This window comes from Acomys russatus, chromosome 25, assembly GCF_903995435.1.
Source record: "Acomys russatus chromosome 25, mAcoRus1.1, whole genome shotgun sequence".
NCBI classification, from domain to species: Eukaryota; Metazoa; Chordata; class Mammalia; order Rodentia; family Muridae; genus Acomys; species Acomys russatus.
In genome coordinates this window covers 46957982-46982732 of record NC_067161.1, presented here as the reverse complement: position 1 = coordinate 46982732, position 24751 = coordinate 46957982, and the positions used below count along the sequence as shown (strand labels likewise).

At 44.2% G+C, this 24751-nt stretch overlaps 1 protein-coding gene across 1 annotated transcript in view; it reads left to right on the top strand.

Moving 5' to 3' along the window:
• Shisa6 (shisa family member 6) overlaps nucleotides 1–24751 on the top strand; it is a 295943-nt gene that overhangs the window by 117928 nt on the left and 153264 nt on the right. The window contains exon 3 of the mRNA XM_051168000.1: nucleotides 17078–17173. Within this exon, the coding sequence (XP_051023957.1) occupies nucleotides 17078–17173 (96 nt within the window). The remainder of the gene's footprint in view (nucleotides 1–17077; nucleotides 17174–24751) is intronic.

The window sequence follows — 24751 nt, the reverse complement described above, 5'->3', positions numbered from 1 at the left end:
AGCAGTGTGCTGAGACTTCTACTTGCTTGATATCCCTAGTAGCATTTCATTGTGGCTAAAAGCATTGCAGAAGAGGGCACTAAAGAGGGTAAAAGCCAAAGGCAGTGGATGACTACAAGGAAGCATCTCTGGACACAGCAAAGCTGCTGCACATATGAGCTTGTGACAATGTGCACAAGACTTGTGCAAGCCCAAGCCAGGCCAAATACCAGCACGAAGAGGGGACACAAGTACAATGTCCCATCCCTAGCCTGAATAGAATCGCAATTGTTAGCTTCTGGGAAAGGAAAGGTTGGTTGTCTCTAAGAGTGTAGCCCCCCAATTAGACAGGCACACTCCAGTGAAAGACCATACACCCAAGAATATTTGTAGCAGCACACATTGGTCCTATGGAATTTAAAAAAGGGGGGGGGGGGGGGAGCACAACATTGACTGGATAAGGAAATGGGGGTGGATCCAGGAAGAGTTGGAAGTGATGGACATGATTGAAATATGTTGTTTGTTTGAAACTTTCATAGAGCTAATTTGGAGGAGAGGGTTGCAGAAGCTCTAGGTAGAGGGAGCTGAAAATGCAAAAGGCTGCGAGACAGATCTGAGCAGGGCATGCTGGGAAAGCAGATCTTTTGATGTGCCTGTACTAAAGAATGAGGAAGTTGGGATAAGTGAGGGAGGCCAGTAGGGCAGTAGCATATAGCAAATAGTATTTTACTGTTAGGGCTGTGCAGCCCTGGGAGAGTTTGAGAGGCATAGCATGATCTGATGCCCCTGTTTAGGCAACTTGATGTGCGTTACCTCACGAGCAAAGGGCAGTGAGTTCCACTGACATAGAAAGCTTGGTTCAACTGTTGGACGTCAGGTGAACCATGCTCATGACTTCGACTGGTAGCTGGCTGGTGAGCTGGTTCTGAGATGAATTTACAGGCTGTGCTGAAATCATTTGCTAATTACGGGAGGGATGGGTACATAGAGATGATCAAGGACTTTGGTTTGAATGATGCTGTTGAGGAAGGCTTCGGGACTGTTGAAATAATGAGGCTTTCTTTCGACTGGTATGAATTGTCTTGGTCCATTTTGTGTTCCGATATCAAAATGCCTGCAGTTGGATAATTTATAAGGAGGTTTTCTCTTTGAGTTCTAGAGGTTGGGAATCAAGATCACAGGGCAGCATCTATTGAGAGCCTTCCTATTGTATCATCATGTCTGAGGTTTCTTCATGGGGAAAATAGGGACATCATCTTACCCTTGTTTCCCACCCCGAAAGGTCCCACTCTATACCTCAGTGTACGAACTTAGAAATTCAGTTTTCCAATGTTTGAGTCTTTGGGGACGTATTCAAGACAGAGTATCTTTTGGAAGAGTATGTTGACATCCCAGCCCCAGTGCACCTGAGTCTGATCTTGTAAACAAGACTTTTGCTGATGTAATTACAGTGGTTCTTAGTCCATTCACACAAAGGCTTATGAAGTGGAATGGTGGGACAGATGCATTAACCAGACCAACTGGGAGCTGGAAGGTGAAGAAAGATGCTACCAGGATGGCATTTGACAGATTTCACTATGGATGGTGGCAGATAAATGAAGCAGTAGCTGGGCAGGGCCCGCAGGGTGGAGGGGAATTGCATTTAAGGCTGTAAGCCTGTGGATGAGTGTCTCTGTGACTGAGTTCATGGAGGAGAGAAATGGATGCTCTGAGATGGGGGAGGGGGTGATAACTCTGAGCTCAGGCCTCAGAAGACAACAGGAGATGGATGCTAGGCTGTGACAGGAACAAGGCCTGTCTACTGACTGAAAAAGCAGAAAAGGCAAAGAGAAAGGGATGAATACAAACACCCTGTAAATAAAACCTCCTTCCTTCCCACTCAGACTCCTCCAAAGTGTATAAGGCAAGGTCATAAGGCTGAAGGGCACAGAAAGTGCTGGAGGCCTCAGGAACCAGGGTTAGGGTCCTGGTTAGGGTTACTGCTGCTGTGATGAAACACCATGACTAAAGGCAACTTGAGGAGCAAAGGGTTTATTTGGTTTACACTTCCATGTCACTGAAGAAAGTCAGGACAGGAATCCAGACAGGGCTGGAACCTGAAGACAAGAGCTGATGGGGGCTAGGAGGTGGCTGCTGCCTACTAGCTTGCTCCACATGGCTTGCTCAGACTGCTTTCTTATAGAACCAAGGACCCAGGTGCAACCCCATCCATAATGGTCCAGACCTTCCCTCGTCAAACACTAATTAAGGAAATGCTCTGCGAGCTTGCCTACAGCCCAGTCCTATGAACACATTTGTCTAAATTTTCTCAAATCAAAGAAGAGGTTCCTTCCTCTCCAGTGACTCTAACTTGTGTCAAGTTGACATGAAACTAGTCAGCACATCAGGATACACTGCACTAGAAGTCTGAGAACTGTGTGTGTGGTGGGAGCTTTGACTTGTGGTTTGTATCTCTGGGAGATTCCAGGAAGACACAGAGTTGATTAAAAAACAACAACAAAACCACAGGACTTCACAGCTCCAGGAACATCTTGCATGTCTCCATCCATTTGTGTATCTACTCATTAAATTATTTCAGTCCAATGAGGAAAAGTCTATTTTTGTCATTTTATTGATTGTATGGCTGATAGATAAAATAGAAATTTAAGTAATCTGTCTCAAGGCACACAACCAATAAAAAAAATGGAGCTGAGATTTTAATCCAGATGGTCAGTGTAACAACCTCCCCCAACCCCCGCAAATAGGACCATCCCACGTGTCATATGACAGTCCTTAGCACTGGGGATCATTTTTTCCTGCCAGACTGACTTGCTTAGATTTGAGTGACAATGACATTCAGTTAACATGTCTGGTTAGTGTCTTAAATACTTTATATGGGTTGATTAATTTAGTCACCACGACATGTGATTAAGTTGTATAACTCACCTTCCTTTACAGATGAGATCAATACGTGGCCAGAAGTCCCCTGGCTCCTCAGTGCAGCTGGTAGGGCGTTGTCACTGGTGTTTCTGCTGGGAGAGAGTGATGGAATGATGTGTGGGCCCAGGTGGTTATCAGCATTGACCATTGCCACTCAGCAGGACAAGGGCAGAAAAGTGCTGTGAGTCTAATAGTCCATAACTCAAATTAGTCTGTCCCAGGAGCTTGACTCTAGAAAAGCTATAGTGCCTAAATTGTTCCCAATTATTTCTACTCTGTTATGTCCATGTCAGGATAGTCTCTGCTAAGTATTTCAAAAGAGGTGGGGTGCTTTGTACAGCAGTGGGCCAGATAAGGCCCTCTTGAATTGAACCCCAAGACTCTGATATGACCCATTCCCTCCCCCCCACAAGGAACTAGGGTGTCAAGATAGATGCCCCCAAAAAGGACATGATGCAGATCATACAGTGTCAGACTCTGGTCACTTCTGAACAGCGATCTGTCCCCAGAACGATGGTCCTATCTACAGAGCATCTCATGCATAAAGGACTCAAGACCACATGGTACTAGAGCAGGCAGGTGAGACACAGCCTTGCCTTTGAGATGAGAGATGAACCAGGATTCAGCATTTTTCTAGTCTCTTTTCCAAATCATTTCCATGCGTATTTCAGTGAGTTCCTTAAACCAGGGAGGGACAGAAATACTGCCAGTATGAGCCTTTGCATTCTCACAGAAGTTGAGGTAGAAGCAAGAGTTCCCTGGGATGCTGCAAAAGCTTGCACCTAGAGGATATGCTTATGTTTCTCCCTGGAACATTTTGAAATGCTCAGCATCCTTGATGAACACTCTTCCTGTGGTAGTAGGGACCATACTCATCTTTCATGAATGACTGCTCTGAGCATTATGTGCCTGGGTGCACGCACCCGAGTCCTCATCACGTGCTTAGGAGGGAGGTAATATTCCTATTCATGAAGGAGAACAACTGAGCCTCGGAAAGCAAGGCCGCTTTGTGCAGAGACAGACTCATTTGTTGGGAGCCTGTGTTCTTCTGCTCCGTTTGGAGTTAGTTGGCACCTCAAGCTTAGCTTCCCTGGAACCATGGTCAATGAATGACAAGAGCCCTCAGAGTGGAGAGCCGCCACCCTACATCACTGTGTAGCCATTCTGACTTTGATAATTATCTAACCTTTCCAAGACTGTTTTCTCGTTTTCAAAACAGATGAACAGTAAGATTTTCCTGTAGACAATGAGAGGTGGTTTCTGCCTTAGCATCATGGCATGTGGCCTGAACTGTACAAAGTGGTGGCAGTTTCTTGGGATCCCTTCACTAAGCCCCATTAATTTGGCTGCACTTGTAGGAAGCACAGTGGTTTTTGTAGAAACAGATTAAAACAGCTCTTCGTTTCCCTGGGACTAGGAGGGTGCGCGTTAGCAGGTGATGACAAGAGAAGCTCTTCAGTTCACTCCGTTCTTAGTCGGACTCTGAGGTCTACCCTAACCTCCATGACCTTGCAAGTTATTTGGAGCAGTTAAAGAAAGTGCTGTTCTCCCTGCAGAGAGCTCCCGCATCATCCACCTCCTCTGCTGGTCCTCTTTAGGACTGCTCTTGGCTAGAGTCCTGCTTAAGACAATGAGACAGCTCTGAGAATCTGATTGGAGTCAAAGACAGGGATTTGGTTTGGCTGGGCTGTCTTCCAAGGGGATCGCAGCCAACCTTACTGAAGAGAAAATAAATGGTGCACTGGGGTCCCCTGGAGTAAAAATGAGCTTTAGTGTCATTTCCTCCCTGACAGGGCAGGCTGTAGGCTATGTAGGGACATAGGGAAGATTGTTGGCATGAGAAGGCAGAGGCCAGCAGTCAAATATCCGTGACTTTGGGCTGCCAACCCCCTCCCAACATCGGTTTCCGCATCCATCAATATAGAGCCTAGAAAAGGTGACCTCAGACACACCTCTAGGTATAGTTTAGCCTCCTCCGAGTCCTCTGATTCTGCCTTCAAGGCAGGAACTAGATAAAGTGTCTAGACCTCCTCACATTTCTGAAGATTGATATTGCACCCTCTAAAGGGGCACTCTCACTCTTCTCCTTGGCCGATGGTTAGGATACACAAAGGTATGGCTTTGAAAGTTTTAATTTCATAGCACATATTTTCACACACACACACACACACACACATACACACACGCTCTTTTCTTTTCTTTTCTCTTCTCACCACTCTCTGGTGCTAAAGATTGAACACAGGGCCTTTGCTATGCTAGAGTGATTTATATCTCCAATGGCACAGTGCTACCAAGTTGCCTGTGCTGACTTTGAACTTGCTCTATAGCCCAAGCTGGCCTTGAACTATAGTCCTCTTGCCTTAATCTGTTCAATAATTGAGATTGTGGTACTGCACCTAGATAGACTGTGTAATACGTTAATTTCCCCTCCCCCCACCAAACACACAAAATGTATACCTAAGAATATATAATATTCAAGAGACACTGGTAGAATCTCTTGTTGCAGTGGATGAAGTTGACCTAACACACAACCTGAGATGTCTCTAGAAACCATATTTATGTTTTTATTTTGGCTTTGTTTGAAAATAAAAAAAAAATCTATACCAATAAAACTTGTGTCTGGCAAGCATTTATTTGGACTGTAAGTATATGAGTTACTTTCTGGAGGCTGCTCTCCTGTTGGGTGGTGACGAAGCTGGGTTTTAGCATCTTGGCCCATACCCCACCCCATCTGGCTTCTTTATTCTTCTCTATCTGATGAGATCTTCCTAGGACTGCACCATAGGATAATTCTTTCTGGATGAGGTTGAGTGCAAGACTTTCTATGACCTTGAGAATGCCCCCTGTTCTGGGCTTACACAGTTCCTCTTCTGTCCCTGAGTGTGTCCTGCAGTCTATGGTTGATTACCCGGAGTCCTCATAGCTGTGGATGCTCATAGGCATGGAGGTGCACAGACTGGTATCTGGTCCTGGTTGTTGTTGTCTTCCAAGACGGCTACTACAGCCTTGGCAGAAGGAAGGCCTCAGATGGAGGGTTTTGTGTTGTTGTTGTTTTTACAGTAGAGGTGCTTCTTCATGGACGCTGAAGTTCAAGGTCAGCCCAGGTTTGTGTGAGCAAGCACCAGAACTGTTGCGTGATAAATAGGGCATTTTCAGTAGTTACTTGTTGGAGTTTTAAGTTAGTATTACCCACAGCGAATAGAGCAGTCTCCTTCAGTTTACTTTCTAAGAACTGGCTTGGAAATCACCTGGTTTGGGTGTCAGAAAGGGACTACCTGAGGATGCTGAGTCTCCAGGTGCCCAGCCCCTCCCTTACAGAGCTAAACTGAGCTTCATGGGAAATGGAAGCAACTCCAGGGCTCCACCAGGTGAAAGAGCCCTCAGGCAGGATGCTGAAGCTGGGGGGTGGGGGTGGTCTCAATCTCTTCCTGACTGGGCCTCTTTCTCATCCAAGGTCAGCTTGGGGCTCATACAGAGTGAGAGGCCCTCAGGAGCTCTCTCTGCATGGGGAGAGGAAAGAGTGGGTTCAATAGGAGAGAGGTTTCTGGAGGGTTGATTAGAGTGGAGCATCCTCTGAAACCCTTGAGGTACCTCCCTGACTTAAATCCTCACCACCTTCCTGTGAGGTGGGCGTCAGTATCTGTCATTTACGCAAGGGAAAGTGGCTGGCTTCCTGGGCCGCCTTCTGTTCATAAAATACCTTGTATTGAGTTTTTTTTTATTTTTTATTTTTCATTGTTACAGAAGAGGGGAAAATACTGAGCCTAATCCCTCTTCCCTGTTCCCTGATACTCTATAAATACTGTGAATAGTAAGCAGAGCACATGCACGTTTTTAAAAATTCAAACAGTAAGTTAGTAAAAAAAAAAAAAAAAAAAAAAAGAAAGAGAAAAAAAAAATCAAAGTTAAACATCGCTTTCCTTTCATCTCAAACCCTCTCCCAAAGGAATGAATGTTGTAAGCAAGTTTATTGCCAGAAAAACGTGTTGCTTGCATAAAACATCTTACTTGCACTGGGCCTGCAGATACTCTCTTTGTATAACTTCCAATTATTCTCTATATAAAAGGAACCATGCTCAGTCATTGTTTTGTGCCTCGCTGTAGCAGCCTCCTCCACTTCTTCCTCTTCCTCTTTCTTCTCCCCATCTTCCTATTTTTTGCATGCCTTGGAAATCATCACCGTTAGCACATAGTGCCTTGCCTCATTCCTTTGCAAGCTTGTTCTTCACTGGCAAAAATTCTGCAATCAACCCTGTGGTGTTTTCTCTGGTTCTTATCTTGGGGGAACAATTAGAAAGCAAATAAGTAGGGGAAATTCCCCGGCAGTAGGATGGCCAGCTAACTAGATACTGTTCCCAAAGTACCAAGGGTGTTACTCCCTTATCATTGAGTATCATAGAATTCTTGGGTTTGCTAAATTGGTTAGATTTTTAAAAGACATATTATAAGGAGCATATCCTCAATCCCAGCCCATAGGAGGCAGAAGCAAACAGATCTTTGTGAGTTCAAGGCCCGCCTGGTCTATATAGTGGTTCCAAGACATCCAGGGCTATCAAGAGACTACTGGTGTGAAAAAACTAAAACCAAAATCAAAACCAGCTAACCAAACAAAAATGCATACCATAGTTTTATTTGTATTTTCCTAAGAGTTAAGTTTAGCTATGGTTTTATATATGCATTGGACTTTAAAATGTCTTAGCTTGTTTGCTCAGGTGGGGTCAGCTGTGGGTGGGAGCAATTGTCTGTTTCTAGTTGATGGACACTTTTTGTAGTTGGTGTGTCAGTGATATGATTCAGCTATGTGTGAGCCAGGGCAAGCCCTTTATCCTATGCAATAAAGTCTCCCGCTGGGGTTTTGTATGTCGTCCCTCTTGTCTGGGCCATATTTTTTTTCTGCACAGAGGAATTTCAACTTTGTGTGTGTCTCAGACTCTGGCCTTCGGTGTCCTTCGAGCTGTCTCTCAGCGGCTCAGAGCCCCACTCCATGTGAGTGCTAAGCGCATGCTCTGCATGGCAAGCAGGCTCCAGAGCTGGAGAGCTCTCCCTCAGTCCCTGCGGCTGCTCTCGGGTTTATTCCATCCTCACTTTCCTCACTCTGTTTGTATACCAGCTTCACCAGGGCAGCTCCAGGATCCTTCAGTGCCATTGCTGTCTGTAAGGATAATTCTGAAAATGTTGAAAACTGCGCAGTCTGTTCTGCCAACCTTTCCTTAGGGAATTTTAGGATTCCAGGGCTGATTGGTTGAAGATTAGGAACATGTGTGACCATGGTTTCTGAAATCCTATGGCTGGACTCTTGCTGGGGGACTAGTCCCAGCAGGAGCTTATGGGTGTGCCTTAAAGCTAGACTCTTCTTTGTCTTTGCCCCTAAAAAAAAATTTTAACAATGTGTGAAATTCTTTAGGGAGAATAGTTTAACCAAAGCAAACTAATAGTTCTATCATCAGACTATCTACCCATGCAATACCTGTCTCTCTGATCCTTTTATCTATTATCTATCCATTCATATATCCAGTACTTATAATCTTATTACCTCTATCAGTAAGTGAAATAAGAAATTTACTAGAGGTTGTCAGGTCCAGAAGGAATTTGGGACGAAAGGCTGCCTGTGGTGCCTGTTGGCACACCACAGTGCATGCTGACTTCCAGGCTCTTCCAGCACAGCAAGTGCATGTTACACCGTTCTTCCAGCTCTTCTCACCCCTCCCCCTACCCTAAACTTCTCTAGCTCATGGGCTTCCCTACCCCGCATCTTCTCATTCCCATATAACCCTACTATTTTGTCTCTGCACTCTCTTCTATGCTTCTCTCTTGTCCCTCTCTCTCTTGCTCTCTTCCTCCCTCTCCTCCCCGTGACCCAGTCTACTGGCCATCATCGGTGTACTGCTCTCTGTCTCTGCTCTGGACTCTTCCTGATGCCTCTGGCTGTAGTCTCCTTCATAGCTACACTAAACACCTTCTCCTCAGCCACACCTTGAAGCAGTGATGCCCTCAGCTCATACGTTAATGGGATGCAATTTGGTGGTAGACCACTTAGATAGCATGTATAAGGTCCTATATTCCATTGCCAGCCCTGAAAATAAAGAATAAAACAAAACAAAACAAAAACATACATGAATAACAGAACTGGGGAAAAAAAGATGCCATTCTAGATGGACATGGTAATATAACTCTCAATTCTAGCACTTAGGAAGTTGTGTGGGATGATCTGAATTTAAGCATCCTGGAATGCATAGCAAGCAAGGACATATCTCAAAGAAATGAGCAAACCAATGGACCAGACAGTATTATTTAGTGGTTAAACAGACATCCATCCAGCTTCCCAGTGTAAGAAACAGGACACAGAATCAGTACCCACAGCCTTTCTCAACTACATTTGTGTTCCTACTGCAGAAGTAGCTATTGCCTTGAAATGTATACTTAAAATTTGCTGAATGTCTTTATATTTGTGTAACGTAATGCATGGCCATGTCCTCAAACTATATCAGAAGTATTGCATATTTCAAAACTCCTTCTCTATCATGCCGCCCTGTGGTTCTTCAGTTTGCTTTGTGCGCTCAGCATGATAGCTGAGATCATCCATGTTGACATTTAGAGTGTCGGTTCACTGCCACTCATATCTCACTTTGCACCGTTGCAGGGTTACATTCCATGACGACACCATGTTTTATCACTTTTTTTTCCGGGGGTGGGGGGTTGTAGAGCCCATGTTTGTCTTGTGTGCAAACGATGTTGCATCACGCTTGCTCATGAACGGATGAAGGTTGGTCTAGGGTGGACAGCTACAGACAAAGTCACTGATTCTATGGTAGTCATAGCCAACTGTCAGCCACTGCCACTGGTCTTTCCAAGGCAGCTTTACCTATTATCCGTTCACCAGGAGTCATGTTAGAGGTCTTGGGCGTTTATACGTTTGCCAGTCTACTGTGTGTGGAATGCTACTTCATTATAGTTTTAATTTGAATTGTCTTGGTTGCTTGTGAGACTGAGCACTACTTTATGTAGCCTGTCGGATTTTCTCCTCTGCAAGTTGCCTACTTGTTTTGTTGTTGTTGTTTTGCTTTTTGTTTTTGTTTTTTTGTTTTGTTTTGTTTTGGTTATTGCTGTTGTTCCATTTTCTCTTATTGGATTGTTTTCTCGTTTATTGCGTTGAAGATATTTAGGGTCTCTTGGTATTAATATCCATGTGTTTTCTAGCCTTAAATATATAGTTTTATGGTTGCTTTTGATGCAGCACGGTTAAAATTTTTCAATAGTTTCTTCTCTAGAATCATATACGCATTGTCCTATATTCTATTGTCCTATATTCTATTGTCCTATATTCTAACAGCTTTTAGGGCTGATGTTGCATGTTTAGATTCTTAGTCCTCTTTGAGTTGATTTCTCTGTGCATCTTTATGTATGCATTTATCTGTAGTGGTATATATTTTCACAACTATTCTATCTATTTAACAAAAAAAAAATCCCTGCATATTGTTAGGTAATTTTACTATTCTCTTTTTCTTTCATTATTCCCAGTGAATTTTGAAGTAGGCAAAAGAAACCAAAAGAACTTTATTTCAAAATATTAACATGTTCTTAAAAAAGGCCCAATAGTAATGTTCTGAAGGCAGTGTAACGTGGATTATGTGTATTAACACACTTACCCTTCTCAAAAACCCAGGAAATATGACTATTTTCATGTGCCTTTGGCTTGGATGGGTTTGAAACGAGGTGTCAATTGAGTTCTAGGCTAAAGTGTGCCTCTTCCAAGATGTTTGTCCCAAGATCAAAGGAGTGAGGCCTGAAACTTTTAAAAACCAAACATTCTATGTACGTGTTTATATATGCATGTATGTACAGGTGCCTGTGGAGGCCAGAGGAGGGTGATGGATCCCTTAGAGCAGGGGTTTGTGAGCACTGGGAGCCAAACACTTATCCTCTGTAAATGCTCTTAAAGTACTAAGCCATCTTTCCAGCCTCCCCAACATTACTGAGAGGTGTCTTCATTTCCTATAGATTTAATGTTTTATATTGGATCGAACTTTTTTCTTAATATTGAAAGGCATTTATCAGTCTGTATTTAGATATTGATACTTTCTAATAGATAGTTGAAGACTTGATTTTTTTCTCTGGATTTAAAGACTGAAGTCTTCCATCTGCTCAGGAAAACAACAAACAATTAACTTTTAATTATTGCTTCTGAACTGTCCCTTCTGTCCTTCCTCGGGGAGTCTTATTTGAAATGGATTTCAAACCCTAGAGTGTCTGCTGTGTCCTACCAATGTTTATCTCTTTGTCCTTCTCAGTGCGCAGCACGAGTCTCTCTTTGGACACTACATCACCACTTTCCCTCTCCATCCAATCTGTTGTCCAGGAATGCAGCAGGAAACCAGTCTTCATTGGTTTGTTTCTGTCTCATGGCTGCTGATGCAATTTCACAGATGCAAAATTATGTTGATTCTCATAGAAATGACCATTTGGATACTATCCCATTCCCCCCTCCTGTTTCTTGCAGCAACTCTCCTTTACAGGAAGATGTCCTTCTACCCTTTTCTTTTCAGAGCCAAAAGCACAGCCCAACTCCAGGAGCCCAGGCTAGGACCTCTCTGCTCAAATACCCTCCTGCCTCATAACAGTTTCACCTTTGGACTACCTCTGACTTGTGGCTCCTGAAGAGATTTAGGAAGGGCATGGAATTCTGACAGGAAGTCAAGACAGCTTGGGTAGAGACCAAGACAGAAGCAAACTTAATACTTTGTAGAGAGCTGTCAGTTGTTCAGATCAGGGTGCGTTGGTAGCGCCTGGGGTAGAGATGCCATCTCGATGCTCTTCCACCCAGTTGGATCCAGCAGGTGGTGGCATGTAGGGTCTGAAGCCTGGAGCCACCTTGCTCCTGGTGTGCACTGCATGTTTCTCTGTCCTGTGACAAGGGGACCCTTGAGCTTCTTTGCCAACACACTTCACACAGCTCTTGCTTACTTCTTCCTGCAGCCTGACACATTCATGCTTGCTTCTCTGTAATTCTAGTTTGCTTAGAGAGGGCCTGTCTTCCCTTGTCCCCCTGGCTCTGGTAGCTGACAGATAGGCAGAGATTTGATGGCAGTTTCTACAGGATTGAGAAGAGGTTGGTTGAGTGACATCCTGTGAAATGGGCGGTAGCTGCTCATACCCTTCCTTTCAGTCTATCATTTTCCATGCGCCATTGTTGGACAGAAGCGAAGTTGTCTCCTCTCTTCTGATTGGCCACGGCATGGGGCTTCTCTTTTTATCAGCCTTTCTTCCCTTGCTTGTGCAGAGGCTTTCACATCATCCTGGACTTGTCTCTAACCTCTGACTTGAACACTGTCCTGCCACTGGACCCAACATAGTGATCATAAGATGTGGGCTTTGAGGCATGGCACATCATCTGTTTCCCCTGGTGTCTGGATGCTGTTCCTGTTGCTGTGACCTGGCAGAAGCAACTTCGAAGAAGAAGTGTTTGGTTTTGCTCCGAGTCTAGAGGGTTCAGTACATAATGAGTAAGGCAGGACGGTGTGGCTCTGTGCCAGGAAGCAGGGGCCAGTGCAGCTCTGCTTACTCTCTCCTCTTATGATGTCTAGTCTTTCCAGGTGCTCAGCCTATGCCTGGCGTGGAACCACTCACAGTCAGGGTCTTGTCTCTGAACACATCCTCACTGTCGCACCTACAGGCATGCCTCACCAATCTTTAGGGTCATTCCCCCTGCAGTCTGGTTGATACTGAGGACTAATCATCACACTCAAGAACTTGTTAGAAATACAGTTACAGGGCTTCGCTCCCACCTCGGACATGCTAGTCCTGGATCCCAGTGACCTTTGTGCCCTCCTGGGGAGTTGGGTCTTTGCTCAAGTTTGAGGATTATAGAGCAAGCCATGGTTGCAGTGGTCACTGTGCTTTCCATGTCAACCTCATAGGCAGAAAACTGTCTTTAGAGATGCCTTTGAAGGTCACAGAAGAGATGGGGTGGTGGTGCACACGTTTACTCCCAGCACTTGGTAGGCTGATGTGGGAGTTTAGGAAACATTTGAGGCCAATCTGGACTCCATCATGAGCCCTTGTTTGTTTTTGTTTGTTTGTTTGTTTTTGTTTTTGTTTCATTTTTTGTTTTTGTTTGTTTGTTTGTTTGTTCTGTTTGTTTGTTTTTTCGAGACAGGTCTGTGTAGCCTTGGCTGTCCTGGACTTGCTTTGTAGACCAGGGTGGCCTCGAACTCACAGAGATCTGCCTGCCTCTTCCTCCCGAGGGCTGAGATTAAAGGCCTGTGCCACCACGCCCTGGCTGAGACCCTGTTTTAAGAAGGACAAGGAAGGAATCTGTAGAAGGTTTTCACACAGTCTTTCAATTTGTTTAACTCCAGATTCTGCAAACTGAGTTGACCCCAGAATTCTCTCAACCTGTACAATGCTTCTGGCCCTGCCCCATTACCTATCAGCACCATTTGCTTTTTTTGCTCCCACTCAGAATTAATTTCCATGAACTTGGATGTTACCGCCTAGAATTTTCCTCCTTACATTTCCACTATTTGTCAGAGAGGAGTCACAGCTTTGCTTCTCAGGCCACTGGGGTGAGGGATGCAGAAAGACTTTTGGCCTTGGAAGGTGCCAGACCTGGGTGGGATTGAAGACGCACTCCTGAGCAGTTCTCAGAATTTTGATTTTTATGAGGTGTTGGCAAACCCAAGTATCCATAATGGAATAAGAGTAGCATTTACAGTCAGAGGACTAATACAAGCATAGACGTCCGTCCATGTCTCTCAGCTTTTTGCCTGTTGGCCCCAGTTTTTCCACCAATAAAATTGGAGGATATATATATTTATATTCGAGACAGGGTTTCTCTGTGTAGCCTTGGCTGTCCTACACTCACTTTGTAGATCAGGCTGGCCTCGGACTCAAGTGATCTGCCTGCCTCTGCCTCCCGAGTGCTGTGATTAAAGGCGTGTGCCACTACACCCGCCCGAGGTGATATTAAGATAATAAACATAATAAATGGCTTGCAAGCAGTATTGACTAAAATGTTAAGAAAGTAGTATATGCAAAAAAGTCTTTAAGCTATAAAAATAGTATAAAATGCTATCTATCGTATGTCAAAAGCCATGCTTGCAGAGCCTCCGTCTCTCTGCCTGGCCTACAGTAAGTGGTCCAGAAACTTCAGTTCTCTTTCAGGCAAGCAGAGCCCCAGAGCACTAGAGTAATGCTTAGTCCCAAGAGACCTTGTTCACCTGACAGGTAAGAATGATTTGTAAACAGCACAGGCTCTGTTTTATGTTCCACTGTCCTTAGTATTGATTTGTTTATCAAAATTTTTATTTATAAGGAGCACAAAAATAAAGCAGCCCTGATCCAGCAGGATGCGTCACAGGTTCTGAATTAATGAGGTTCGGATTTATGAGGGCTCCGGATCGTGTCTTCCCTTCTATGATGGGATAAGGGAACAACTGTGCTTGTTATGGAGGACTGGATGCTGATGTGTCCGTGGTTGGTAGGATGCACCTTCTCTGTGCATCCCTTCTCCTCTGGAGAGAGATGATTTCTCCAGCTGCCAGCAGCCATCACATAGTTTGGGGTTTAGGCAGACGCCTTCAGTCCAGAGCTGACAATGCCGTGATGGTGTCAATTGTTGGCATGGTTTTCCAACAAGAACGTCCACTGTGAGAAGCTGAAGAGTGAATGATGTAATGTGTTTCTTAGTCAAGGGGCTCCAGTGGCAGGGGTCTCAGGATTTTGTTATCCCTGACCCAGGGACCCTGATAGAACTGCAGACTCATGCTTCCTGTCTCGTCTCCGCTGAATCAATCTGTTTAAAATGTGTTTTGTGTTCTGATGCGTGCTTGAGCTGGGACAAGAAGGAAGGACCTGCGGACAGAATTCACTTTCCAGGGGAAATATAAATACCATATTTTTTTGGACTATAAGATGCACCCGACCATAACACACACCCAGTTCGTAGAACAGTAAAACAAGAAAAACAGTAAAAACAGCAAAAGGACCATACGGCGCACCCTAATTGCACCCCCCTTTTGGGGAATAAAAGTGCGCCTTATGGTCAGAAAACATAAATCCTCCACTTGTGCCGGGGCCACGGTTCTTAGCACTGGCTGTTCACTAGAAGCCAAAGGAGCATGCTTAAGATACCTCTGCTCCACTGGACTCTGGCTAAGAGCATGTCTGAGCATCTGGACTTCTCAGAGTTCCACATGATTCCCAAGTTACCCTGTGATGAGGTCTCCAGGATATGTCTTGCTAAGAAAAACAAATTTCATTTTGTTAGCATTGGATAGATTTTTTTTCAGGATATTTATTTTTGTATTTGTACTAGATAATTGTGTGTTCACTATAGAAGAAGACCTTACAAAATAATAGTTAAGAACAGAAATAATTTGTTTCCGGCTGACAAGATATTTGTGTGTTTTATCTCAGTTATCTTTCTCTGTGTTTTTTTTTTTTTAAACACTGGCTTGAAATTTTATAATTGTTGCTATCATATTTAACACCTTCCTTTCAGAAGCACTTTAACTTTATATATCCCAAGTTCAATTTGTAATGCACACTGTGGCAGAATGGATGCATAGTGACTTTCCCTCATACTTGTGTGTACGTAGTGAGGGTGGTACTGGGTAGAGGTATTTCCTCAGTGTTTACAATGCCCAAGTTTCATACAAATCACAGATTCCTATTTGAATGTCAGAAGTAGAATATTTACTACTTTCGCTCTACATTTCTTCTCTCATGGTCCTTAGCCTGCCCTTGTCTTTTCCCTACCTCAGTTCATATGAAGATGTCTGTATTTTGCTAGTTAGCAGATATAGTTTTATTGGTGCAAGTCGAGAAAGGCAAACAGAAAGACGTTGTCAGTGTTTTATAGCCACCATTCTACCTGCCAGCTCAGCTCTTGCTGGATTTCTCTGGACTTGCTAGTCTGTTGTCCCACGGGTTGAGTATGTCTCACAGATATACATGGAGAGATAGAGGCTTCTTCCATCAGGTCCCTCCGTGTTTTGCAAGGGAGGAAAACAAAGATACAAGGGAACAAAGGAAAATCATCTACAAATGGTGGATGAGAACTTGGGCAGGACAGAAAAGTTGAAAGGAGGCCTAAGTAACCCACAGGCTCCCATCTCTCCAAGGCAGCTGCTAAGATCTGCGGATCTCCCGTTTTTAAAATGCCTTCTAAAGATTTTACTCACTGTTTATTTATTTATATTTTTACAACTATGGTTATTCTGCTTGCATGTGTGTCTGTACACCACACGCGTACAGTGGCCACAGAGGCCTGGAGAAGGTGTTGGACCCTCAGGAATTACAGATGTTGTCAGTTGTGTGGGTGCAAACAGGTGCTCTTAACCCAAAGCCATCTTTCCAGCCTCTATCTGTGCATTTGATTTCAACTTTTTCCTTTTGTTTTTTTTTAATGCACTCACTTGAAATTTTACAGTCCTGTCATCGCATTTAATAGGTCATTTCCTCCACACTTGCTAACATTAAGAAAGGTTGGTGGGACAAGTACAGAAATCCTCACTTAAGTTGTGTCAGTACCTGAATTGTTGGACTTTGTGATGCAGCAAGAGCTGCACGCATCCAGTAGCTCTACTTTTTACATTTGGGGTCTAGGATCTCTTCTTGAGCTTCCAAGATGGGGTGTGGTCTTCTCTGAGCAGTGTCTGTGAACAATAGCAGCCACTCTGCACCACAGGGGAAACAGCTGGCACTGTTGTGCTGTGTTGCCAAGCTACAAGGTTCAGCAAGCATCCTCAATTTTAGATGCTTTTTAACGTGCTGTGGATTGATCAGGGTGGCACTCTGCTATAAGTTGATGAGCATCTATCAAGCAACATTCTCGTGTATTGAGTGGTCACTCAGAAATGCCACAGTCAAACCTTGTGTCTCCCTTTCTTTCTTCACTTTCAACACAGCATTTGTCACATAGCTACACACACACACACACACACACACACACACAAGCTGTGTATGTATAACATGTGTATATAGAGAGCAATATATTCTGAGTAATATATGTGTGTATATATTATATTTATTATAATATATATGATATTTTCTTTGACCTTGTGGCTTAGCTGCTGGTTTGTGCATAAGCACACAATCATTGTTGGGCAAGATGGAGCTGTGATGGTCTTCTGTGTTGCTGTCGTGGATGCGTCAGGTAATTCTGCCCATCTTCTTGCAGGGCATTATGGGAAGGATGCTTACCGAAGTGGAGGACCAGATCTCCATAACTTCATCTCATCTGGATTTGTCACGTTAGGAAGAGGACACACGAAGGGTACAGTGGAAACAATTTTTTATTAAAATACAGAGGTTGCCTAGGGAACCCCAGTCTGAAATGTGAAGATGGTGTGGAGTCCTGAGGTTTACACAGGATCAGAAATAAGTGGGATGACTCCATGGCAGCATGTCCTGGGCACAGAAATGACCAAGTGGTCACATTTATGACTTTAGGGGGTAACAGACCTCCAAGACACATCTATTCCACTCTGTACATGATGGAGACACAAGTGCTGGTGGCTCCCCATGGGAAGGGACCACAGGCAGCATGGTGGGAAATGCTACCAATGGATGCAGTACTTGTAAAGTGTGTGTTTGCCTCTGGCTGTTATTCCTTTCCCTTTCAAAAGTCCTATCTTATACCCAATGTCAATGTTCTGTACTGTGAGTGTCTAAGCCAGCGTGTATGTGAACAGGTCCGGCATCCTTGGTGTGTTGCTGTAAAACTCTGTGATGTGGGCACAAAGGTAGAGGTTACTCAGACCTTCAAGCTGCAAGATGAAAGCTAAGCTAGCGTTTCTGCCAAGCTGCTTTACGACCTAGCTGTCAGCTTGCAGAGCATCTGCGCAGGGGTATGGAATCCTCCCCGATCCTGTCTTTTGTTTAAATAGTCCTAGTAGTGTTGTGAGCATTCTGTCACTGGATTCCTGACTCCTTTGATTACCTTCCCAACACCTGTGTGCTGTTATAGACCAAATGTGAACCCTGTTGTTGGGATGTTCCATTTCTGTCCTCCTCTGAAATATGTCTGTTCCAAGTGTGAGTGAACAAGGACCTTACATTATTTTCTTAACTTTCTGTGCTCCTACTTTTTAAATTCCCTGTGATGTGTGTTTATCCTATAGAGAAAAGATAACTGTATCTGTGTATGTATTTTCTGTTGTCTATTTGTGTCTAATAAAGTTTATTGAGGATACAGGTGGCATTTGTGGCTATTTAGAGTTGCAGAGTCAAAATGAAACCAGCTGTTACAGAGCGGGGGATGGGCTACACAGTTAAACACAGAACTACCCAGGAGACGCTTGAATCAACTCAAACCCAGAGTTACCAGCCCCTACATCAGTACCAATACTGAAGGTTTCACCTCAACATTTTAAAGCAAAACAAACATTTAGCATCTCACACGGTTTCTGTGGGTTGGGAATTTGGGAACTCCTGAATTAGGAGAGTCTCTTGTGAGTTTTCAGTCATCATGTTAGGCAGGGCTGGGTCACCTAAAGTGTTGACCAGCGTTGCCAGTAATAAATCCGAGATGGCATACTTACATGGCAGTATATTAGTAGGAAACTCTGTCTCTCCCCCATAACACTCTGTCTGTGGCCTATTTGAGTGGTTGCATATGTTGACTGGGTATTCCCAGAATGGTTGAAGCAAAGAAGAAAAAGACATAAGCCATATGCCTTTTATGACCAGATGTGCTGCTTATCTAGACCAAGATTTTCATAATATCTGATAGGATATGCATGCTAGCTCTTTTTAGGTTAGGAGATAGCTATGCAGTGACAAGAATTACCAGGAGGGCCAGGACATTGGATACCATTTTTTGGGAGGCTGGCTTTTTACTATATATACCTCATGGAGTGGAGTTAATGAATATGTTTTTCAGACAGAATGCAGCAACTTACCAAGACTTCTCAACGGTGTGGGTTCCTACTCTTACCCTAATTCCTTGAAGGTGGGTTCAAGCCATGACATCAAATGGTGGGCTCTTTATATTGAACAGGGAAGCAAATAGGAGGCAAAATACAATGTATCCTTATGTTCTTCCATCTGCACTGGGCAAGCAGACAAAGTCGGGTCCCGACAGTAAGTAATAAGAATGGTGGCAGAGAAGAGTCATAGAGTACTGTGGGAGGGGGTTACTCCTGCCAGGCATGGATGCTGCAGTGAGGTGAACAGAGTCCTGCACCCCAGGCAGGGAGAGACCTGAACTAGAAGCTCTCTTGTGCATTAGAAATGGAAGGGAAGTGTGTATGATCCTATGAAGCAGGGGAGAAGAGCTACAAGGCTGTGGGAGGTGTTGGGATTGCTCCAAGGTGACCTGGGAGATGGAGACATAATAAGAATATCAGAGCTTCTGCCCAGTAAAGATCTTTCTAGACCCCATGGGGGGTGTCTCTGAGTAGATCATTTTGTCTAAGGCATACTTGCCAGAGAAGAGGCAGGCTATCAATCTTGACATCCAGCAAGACACATCGTGGGGTCTGAGGCAGCTAACAAAAGAAGAAAGCAAGTGCTAAGTGTCCCAGCCTGAGGGACAAATCGAACGAGAGTTCACCTTAAAGAGGGGGTGCGGATTGAAAGTGGGGACAGAGACGTGAGAAAATTGAGTCAAGTCTGGAGATTTCGGATCAAGACTCTCTTTAATGCAGACTTTATATAGCAAGGTCAATAGGATCAATTCTAATCCCACTCTCCCTAGCCCCCCAGGCAAGAATACAATCTCAACCCAGCTATTCCACTCCTTGGAATATACCCAGAAGATGCTCCAGCACACAACAAGAAAATTTGCTCAACCATGTTCATAGCAGCCTTATTCATAATAGCCAGAACATGGAAACAGCCTAAGTGTCCATCAGTAGAAGAATGAATAAAGAAACTGTGGTATATATACACTATGGAATACTACTCAGCTATTAAAAACAAGGAATTCTCGAAATATGTGGATAAATGGATTGAGCTAGAAATGATCATAATGAGTGAGTTGACCCAGAAGCAGAAAGACTCAAATGGTATATACTCACTTATATCTGCATACTAGCCCAAGGGGCATGTCCCACGAAAGCCTTCACTTACCAGGAAACTGGGACAGAGGGGAGGACATCCTATTGGGACTCTAGATGAGAGAAGCATGGGAGAATAGCAAAGTAGAAGGATCCAGAGGGTCCTAGAAACCTGCAAGTAGAACAATATGATAGGCAGATTTGGGCCCAGGGGTCCCGCTCAAACTAAGGCACCAGCCAAGGACAATACAGGCGGTAAACTTTAAACCCCTACCCAGATCTAGCCAATGGTCAGAACATTCTCCACAGTTGAGTGGAGAGTGGGATATGACTTTCTCACATACTCTGGTGCTTCACATTTGACCATGTCCCCTGGAGGGGGAGACCTGGAGGCACTCAGAGGAAGGACAGCAGGTTACCAAGAAGAGACTTGATACCCTATGAGCATATACAGGGGGAGGTAATCCCCCTCAGGAACAGTCATAGGGGAGGGGAATAATGGGAAAATGGGGGGGGGAGGAATGGGAGGATACAAGGGATGGGATAACCATTGAGATGTAACAAGAATAAATTAATAAAAGAAAAAAAAAAAAAAAAGAATACAATTGCCTGAATAGCTCCCTGTAAGAACTTCCTTAATCCTCTGGGTAGCTCCCTGTAAGAACTTCTTTACTTCTCTGGATGGGTAGTCCATAGATAGCCTAGAACACAAGACCTCCTTCAGCAAGGGCCAGCAACTCAAAGGTCACAGCCTATAGCCTAAGCATAGGATTTCTAACATGGCAGAATTTAGGATGGCTCCCCACAGCTAAGAAAGATGATGGGGTTTTCAAACTGGAAAACCCAAGCCCTTATGCTGAGGTAGTAACCTCAGCAACAAAGGAAGCTGCCATGTGTCCCACTGGCAGTTTAAGCCCCAGATCTGAGCAAGAGCTGTGGTAGGGCTATGGGTAGTCTAGAGAGTGCACAAGTAACACCTGATTTATCTCTGACTCCCAGAGAAGAGAATGAAGCCAGGATTTGGCTTTAAAATTAATAAAATGCATAGATTTTAGCCAACAGTGATTATGGGCAAATGGCCTACCTAGAATAAGAGTGAAGGAGAATAGAAGGTCTGTGAGATGAAAAGGGGATAATACAGTACAGGTGGGACATTTAGGAAGACAGCATAGTGTGACACACTGCCTGTGGAGTCAGCCTTTGCTGCTTTTTTTTTTTTTTAGGGAGGAAGAAAACAGAGGCACGAGGCTTTCTATCTCTATCTATCCATAGCTTTGGGTGATGACCAGTGCCAAGGAACTACTGTGCTTTCTATTTGGTTGCTGGAGGAAGAAGAGACACTAAGTCTTCTTTCAGAGACCCACTTCGACACCCAGAACACTACATCAAATGAGAGCACCCTGCTAAGCATGCTCTTTTATGTCCAAGCTCAGTGTTGTCTCCCTATAGCCCTTCACCAGGCCCACTCACTGGCTCAACCCACACCACGCTGGGACCATGCTGACATTTCCCACCTGTGCATCGGTCAAATGTTGTGTTTTTCTGTAAGGATTGAAATCAGATATTCTGTTCTAGAAATAAGAGATGTGCATGCACGGGCCTCCATGGAACCATAGGCCGTCAATTGTACAGTAGCATCTGAGCATGAACTCTCAGGGCACCAATAGATTGTGGCGAGGAGACTCCTGGGTCATTTGACTGAAAGAATCCATCTCAGATACTTCCACAGTCTCAGGAGCCAAGGGAGTGAGTGGGTTGAACTGTACTAAGGTATTTGAAGGCTGGACTCCAGATAAAGCACAAAGCTCAGAAGGCGTCTCAGTCTCCATGGCAACAATGAGGCAGGATGAACAGCAAGAAAGAGAAGGCTCAACCAGCTTGCCTGAAAATGGCCTGTGTGAAGCTGGTACTGCATAAGACCATTCCATAATGTAGTTTTCTATGAACGAGGAGTGTAAGTCCCATGGGCACAGAGCAGGGGGAGCTCTTGGGTTCACAACCAAAGGCATCATGACCCTACACCACATCTTGCTTTGCTGTCTTATCTGTGTACACAGGGCAAATTTCTTGTACAGTTCATGCTGATTCACTGTTGAGTAATGGCTGGATATGAAGAATCAGTCATTGGCTTGGGGTGTCCAGAGTTTTTCAAGGGTATTTTACATGGTCCTGGAGAAGACACAGGGCTGTCCCCAATTCCTATGGTTAGGAAAGCACATGACAACCTTACAGTACTGTTCTATTGTGATTGTGCCAAGCTCACATGGTGTGCGATTGTTAAAATTGATGGATTATAACCAAAGATTGACCTAAACTAATGGGGAATGCTGCCCTCGTTTCACGGATCCATCCCTTGACATATCTACTTTTCAAATAAAACCAAAATATATCAGACAAATGAAACCCACCACAATTCCTTTGAGAGTCTAAGTTGGGTTCTTCTGTTTGCAAGCTCATTCATTTTTTTTCTTAATGGTGGCTACTCTGCAAAGCTCTTCACGTGAAAAGGCCTGTTAACAAGAGCACCCACTACCCTGTAGGAAACTGAAAAAATGCTGTCAGTCACCTCCATCTGCCTCAGAGCTCTGTCCTGAAGCCAGAGTAGTGCCAGTAGCAATTCAACTATGGAAGGCAGTATGAGTGAGGATCATAGTTTCTTATATACATTTCCTGAGCTACCCAAAGTCCAACTATGGGTTAGCACAACCCTGTTTGTCTTCATGGCACCTCCTTGAGGAAGTCAGGTTCCAAGCTGGTGAAGGAAATGGATATTGTCCTTCTTTGGATCAAGTCATTCCGAGAAAGGATTGGATTGAAGTAACACATTGCTTTATATCTTTGTGTGACATCTCAGCTGAACTCTATCACCCACTGCCTTGATTAATGGTGCTGTTGAAACTTCATTTCCATTCTAAGTTGTAGGACACACATGCCCCTGGATAATGTTTACTGGTAGGCCTTCCATCCTTGGCCCATGTAGTTAACTGGGCCAGGCTTGTTGACTATTCTGTTGGAAATAAGAGGTAGTGGAGGGCAAAGGATAGGCATCAGGATGTAGTGCAAAGACTCCCTGCTTTAGGAAATGTCAATTCTGCCCTCTAAGTACAGGTGTCTTCTTTAAAAAGCAGAAAAACTTGAGTACCACTAGATTCCCCCCATGGTCTCCAGTAGAGGGGTATGAGAGAAGGTTGTGCCAACTTTGGAGTGATGAGTTTGTTATTCTACAGTCTCCACCATTTTTCCTACTAGGCAGAAAGGAGGCTGCCACAAAGCCTGTTATTACACACTGCTGTCCTCCAAGTCTCTTTGGGAGAGATGAGAGCATCAGGCTCTTCTGTTTTCCCCAAGGCTGTCTTGAACAACCAGACAGCCTGCTAGTCTCCTGCTTTCAGATCCTTTGCTGCAACTGTGTTCCTGCTTTCTTTATCCATGTGCCTTGGCTTCACAAAGAGGTTTGTGGCCAGTGTCCTGTCTGCCTAGCACTGATCTTAATGCTGACTGATCATCTAAGTTGGGAATCTCCTTTGTTGGAGGTAAATGCCAAGACTGGCTTTCTTATGGACAAAGGAGATTCCCAACTTAGATGATCATTACCTCCCTTGTCCTCTGCCATGTTACAACAGCCTAGCTATGGGACTACATCAAATCACTGGGGACTGTGGACAGGAGAGGATGGCCTTTCTACAAACAGTTGTCTGCATTTCAAGGGTAGCCTAGAAGTGGGACACAGGACTGATGTTCTCAGAATACCACTATATGAACCACAGCCGTGGTGCACTGGAGCTTATCTTCTATATAAGTTATTAGCATGGACAAATAAGTAAGTCCCAGGACTTTTTGCCTGGAGCTATGGCCTCTCTCCAGGCTTAGTTATTCTTCCCTCTAAATATTGATATAAATTTTCATTAAATGATTGCAAAGTTTAAAAATGGAAAAAAAAAAAAAAAGAGTGTCACTATAGGAACATACACTCAACCCTGTCTCCACTACCTCCTGTGTGGCCTGGATCTCTAGGACATCTGTTGGTAAGATGACATCATAACACCACCCACCTCTCAGGGCCTATATGAAGACTGAAGGACAGACATATACTAAGGATTCAAGTAAGGGCAGCACTTCCTTTGGTTTCCCCCTCGGTGATGTGCAACATAGTACAAGGGCATTCATCAAGGCATTACTGGAGCTTGTAAGAAACTCAGGCTCTCAGGCCTCAGCACAAGCTGACGTAGACACATCACTAACAAGGCTGCACATCATTCACATACATGTGAAGATTTAAGGAACATGGATACAAAGCAATTTCCTTTTTAAAACCCTGAGTGAGTTCTCCTGAGGGATCTGAAGGTCACTTCCATTTCTGAGATTTTTCTGTCGTACTAAGCACATTGAAGCCAGGTTCCCTAGCTGGGAAGGAAGACGACTGAAAAATGAGGAAAACTTGAGCAGGGAGGGGTGATGCAAAGACATTTCTTGGGACTATGATGCCTTATCCTAGACATGCAGTAAAATAACGTGAGTGAGGCATGAGTATTTGACTATCCTGTTCATATTCATGTAGAAGTTGAATAAGATGAGCAAAGCTCTATTGACATTTGAGAAATTGTATAATATAATTTCTAGCAATTAAGTAGAAACTTCTGTGCAGTAGATCCCAAAAAGAACTGAGGGGGTTAAAGGAAGGAAGCATGGGCATTGCCTGAGATGTCCCAAGAGGTCTCCTGTAGGATACTGGAGCTGAGACAGTGTCTGTCAGGCAGGGAAGAGGGGCTAGCTAAGAGTTGTGTGGGCCATACATTTGGGTACAGGAGCATCCACAGAGGTGTGGATGTGGAAACGACAGTGTGGGGAGAGTG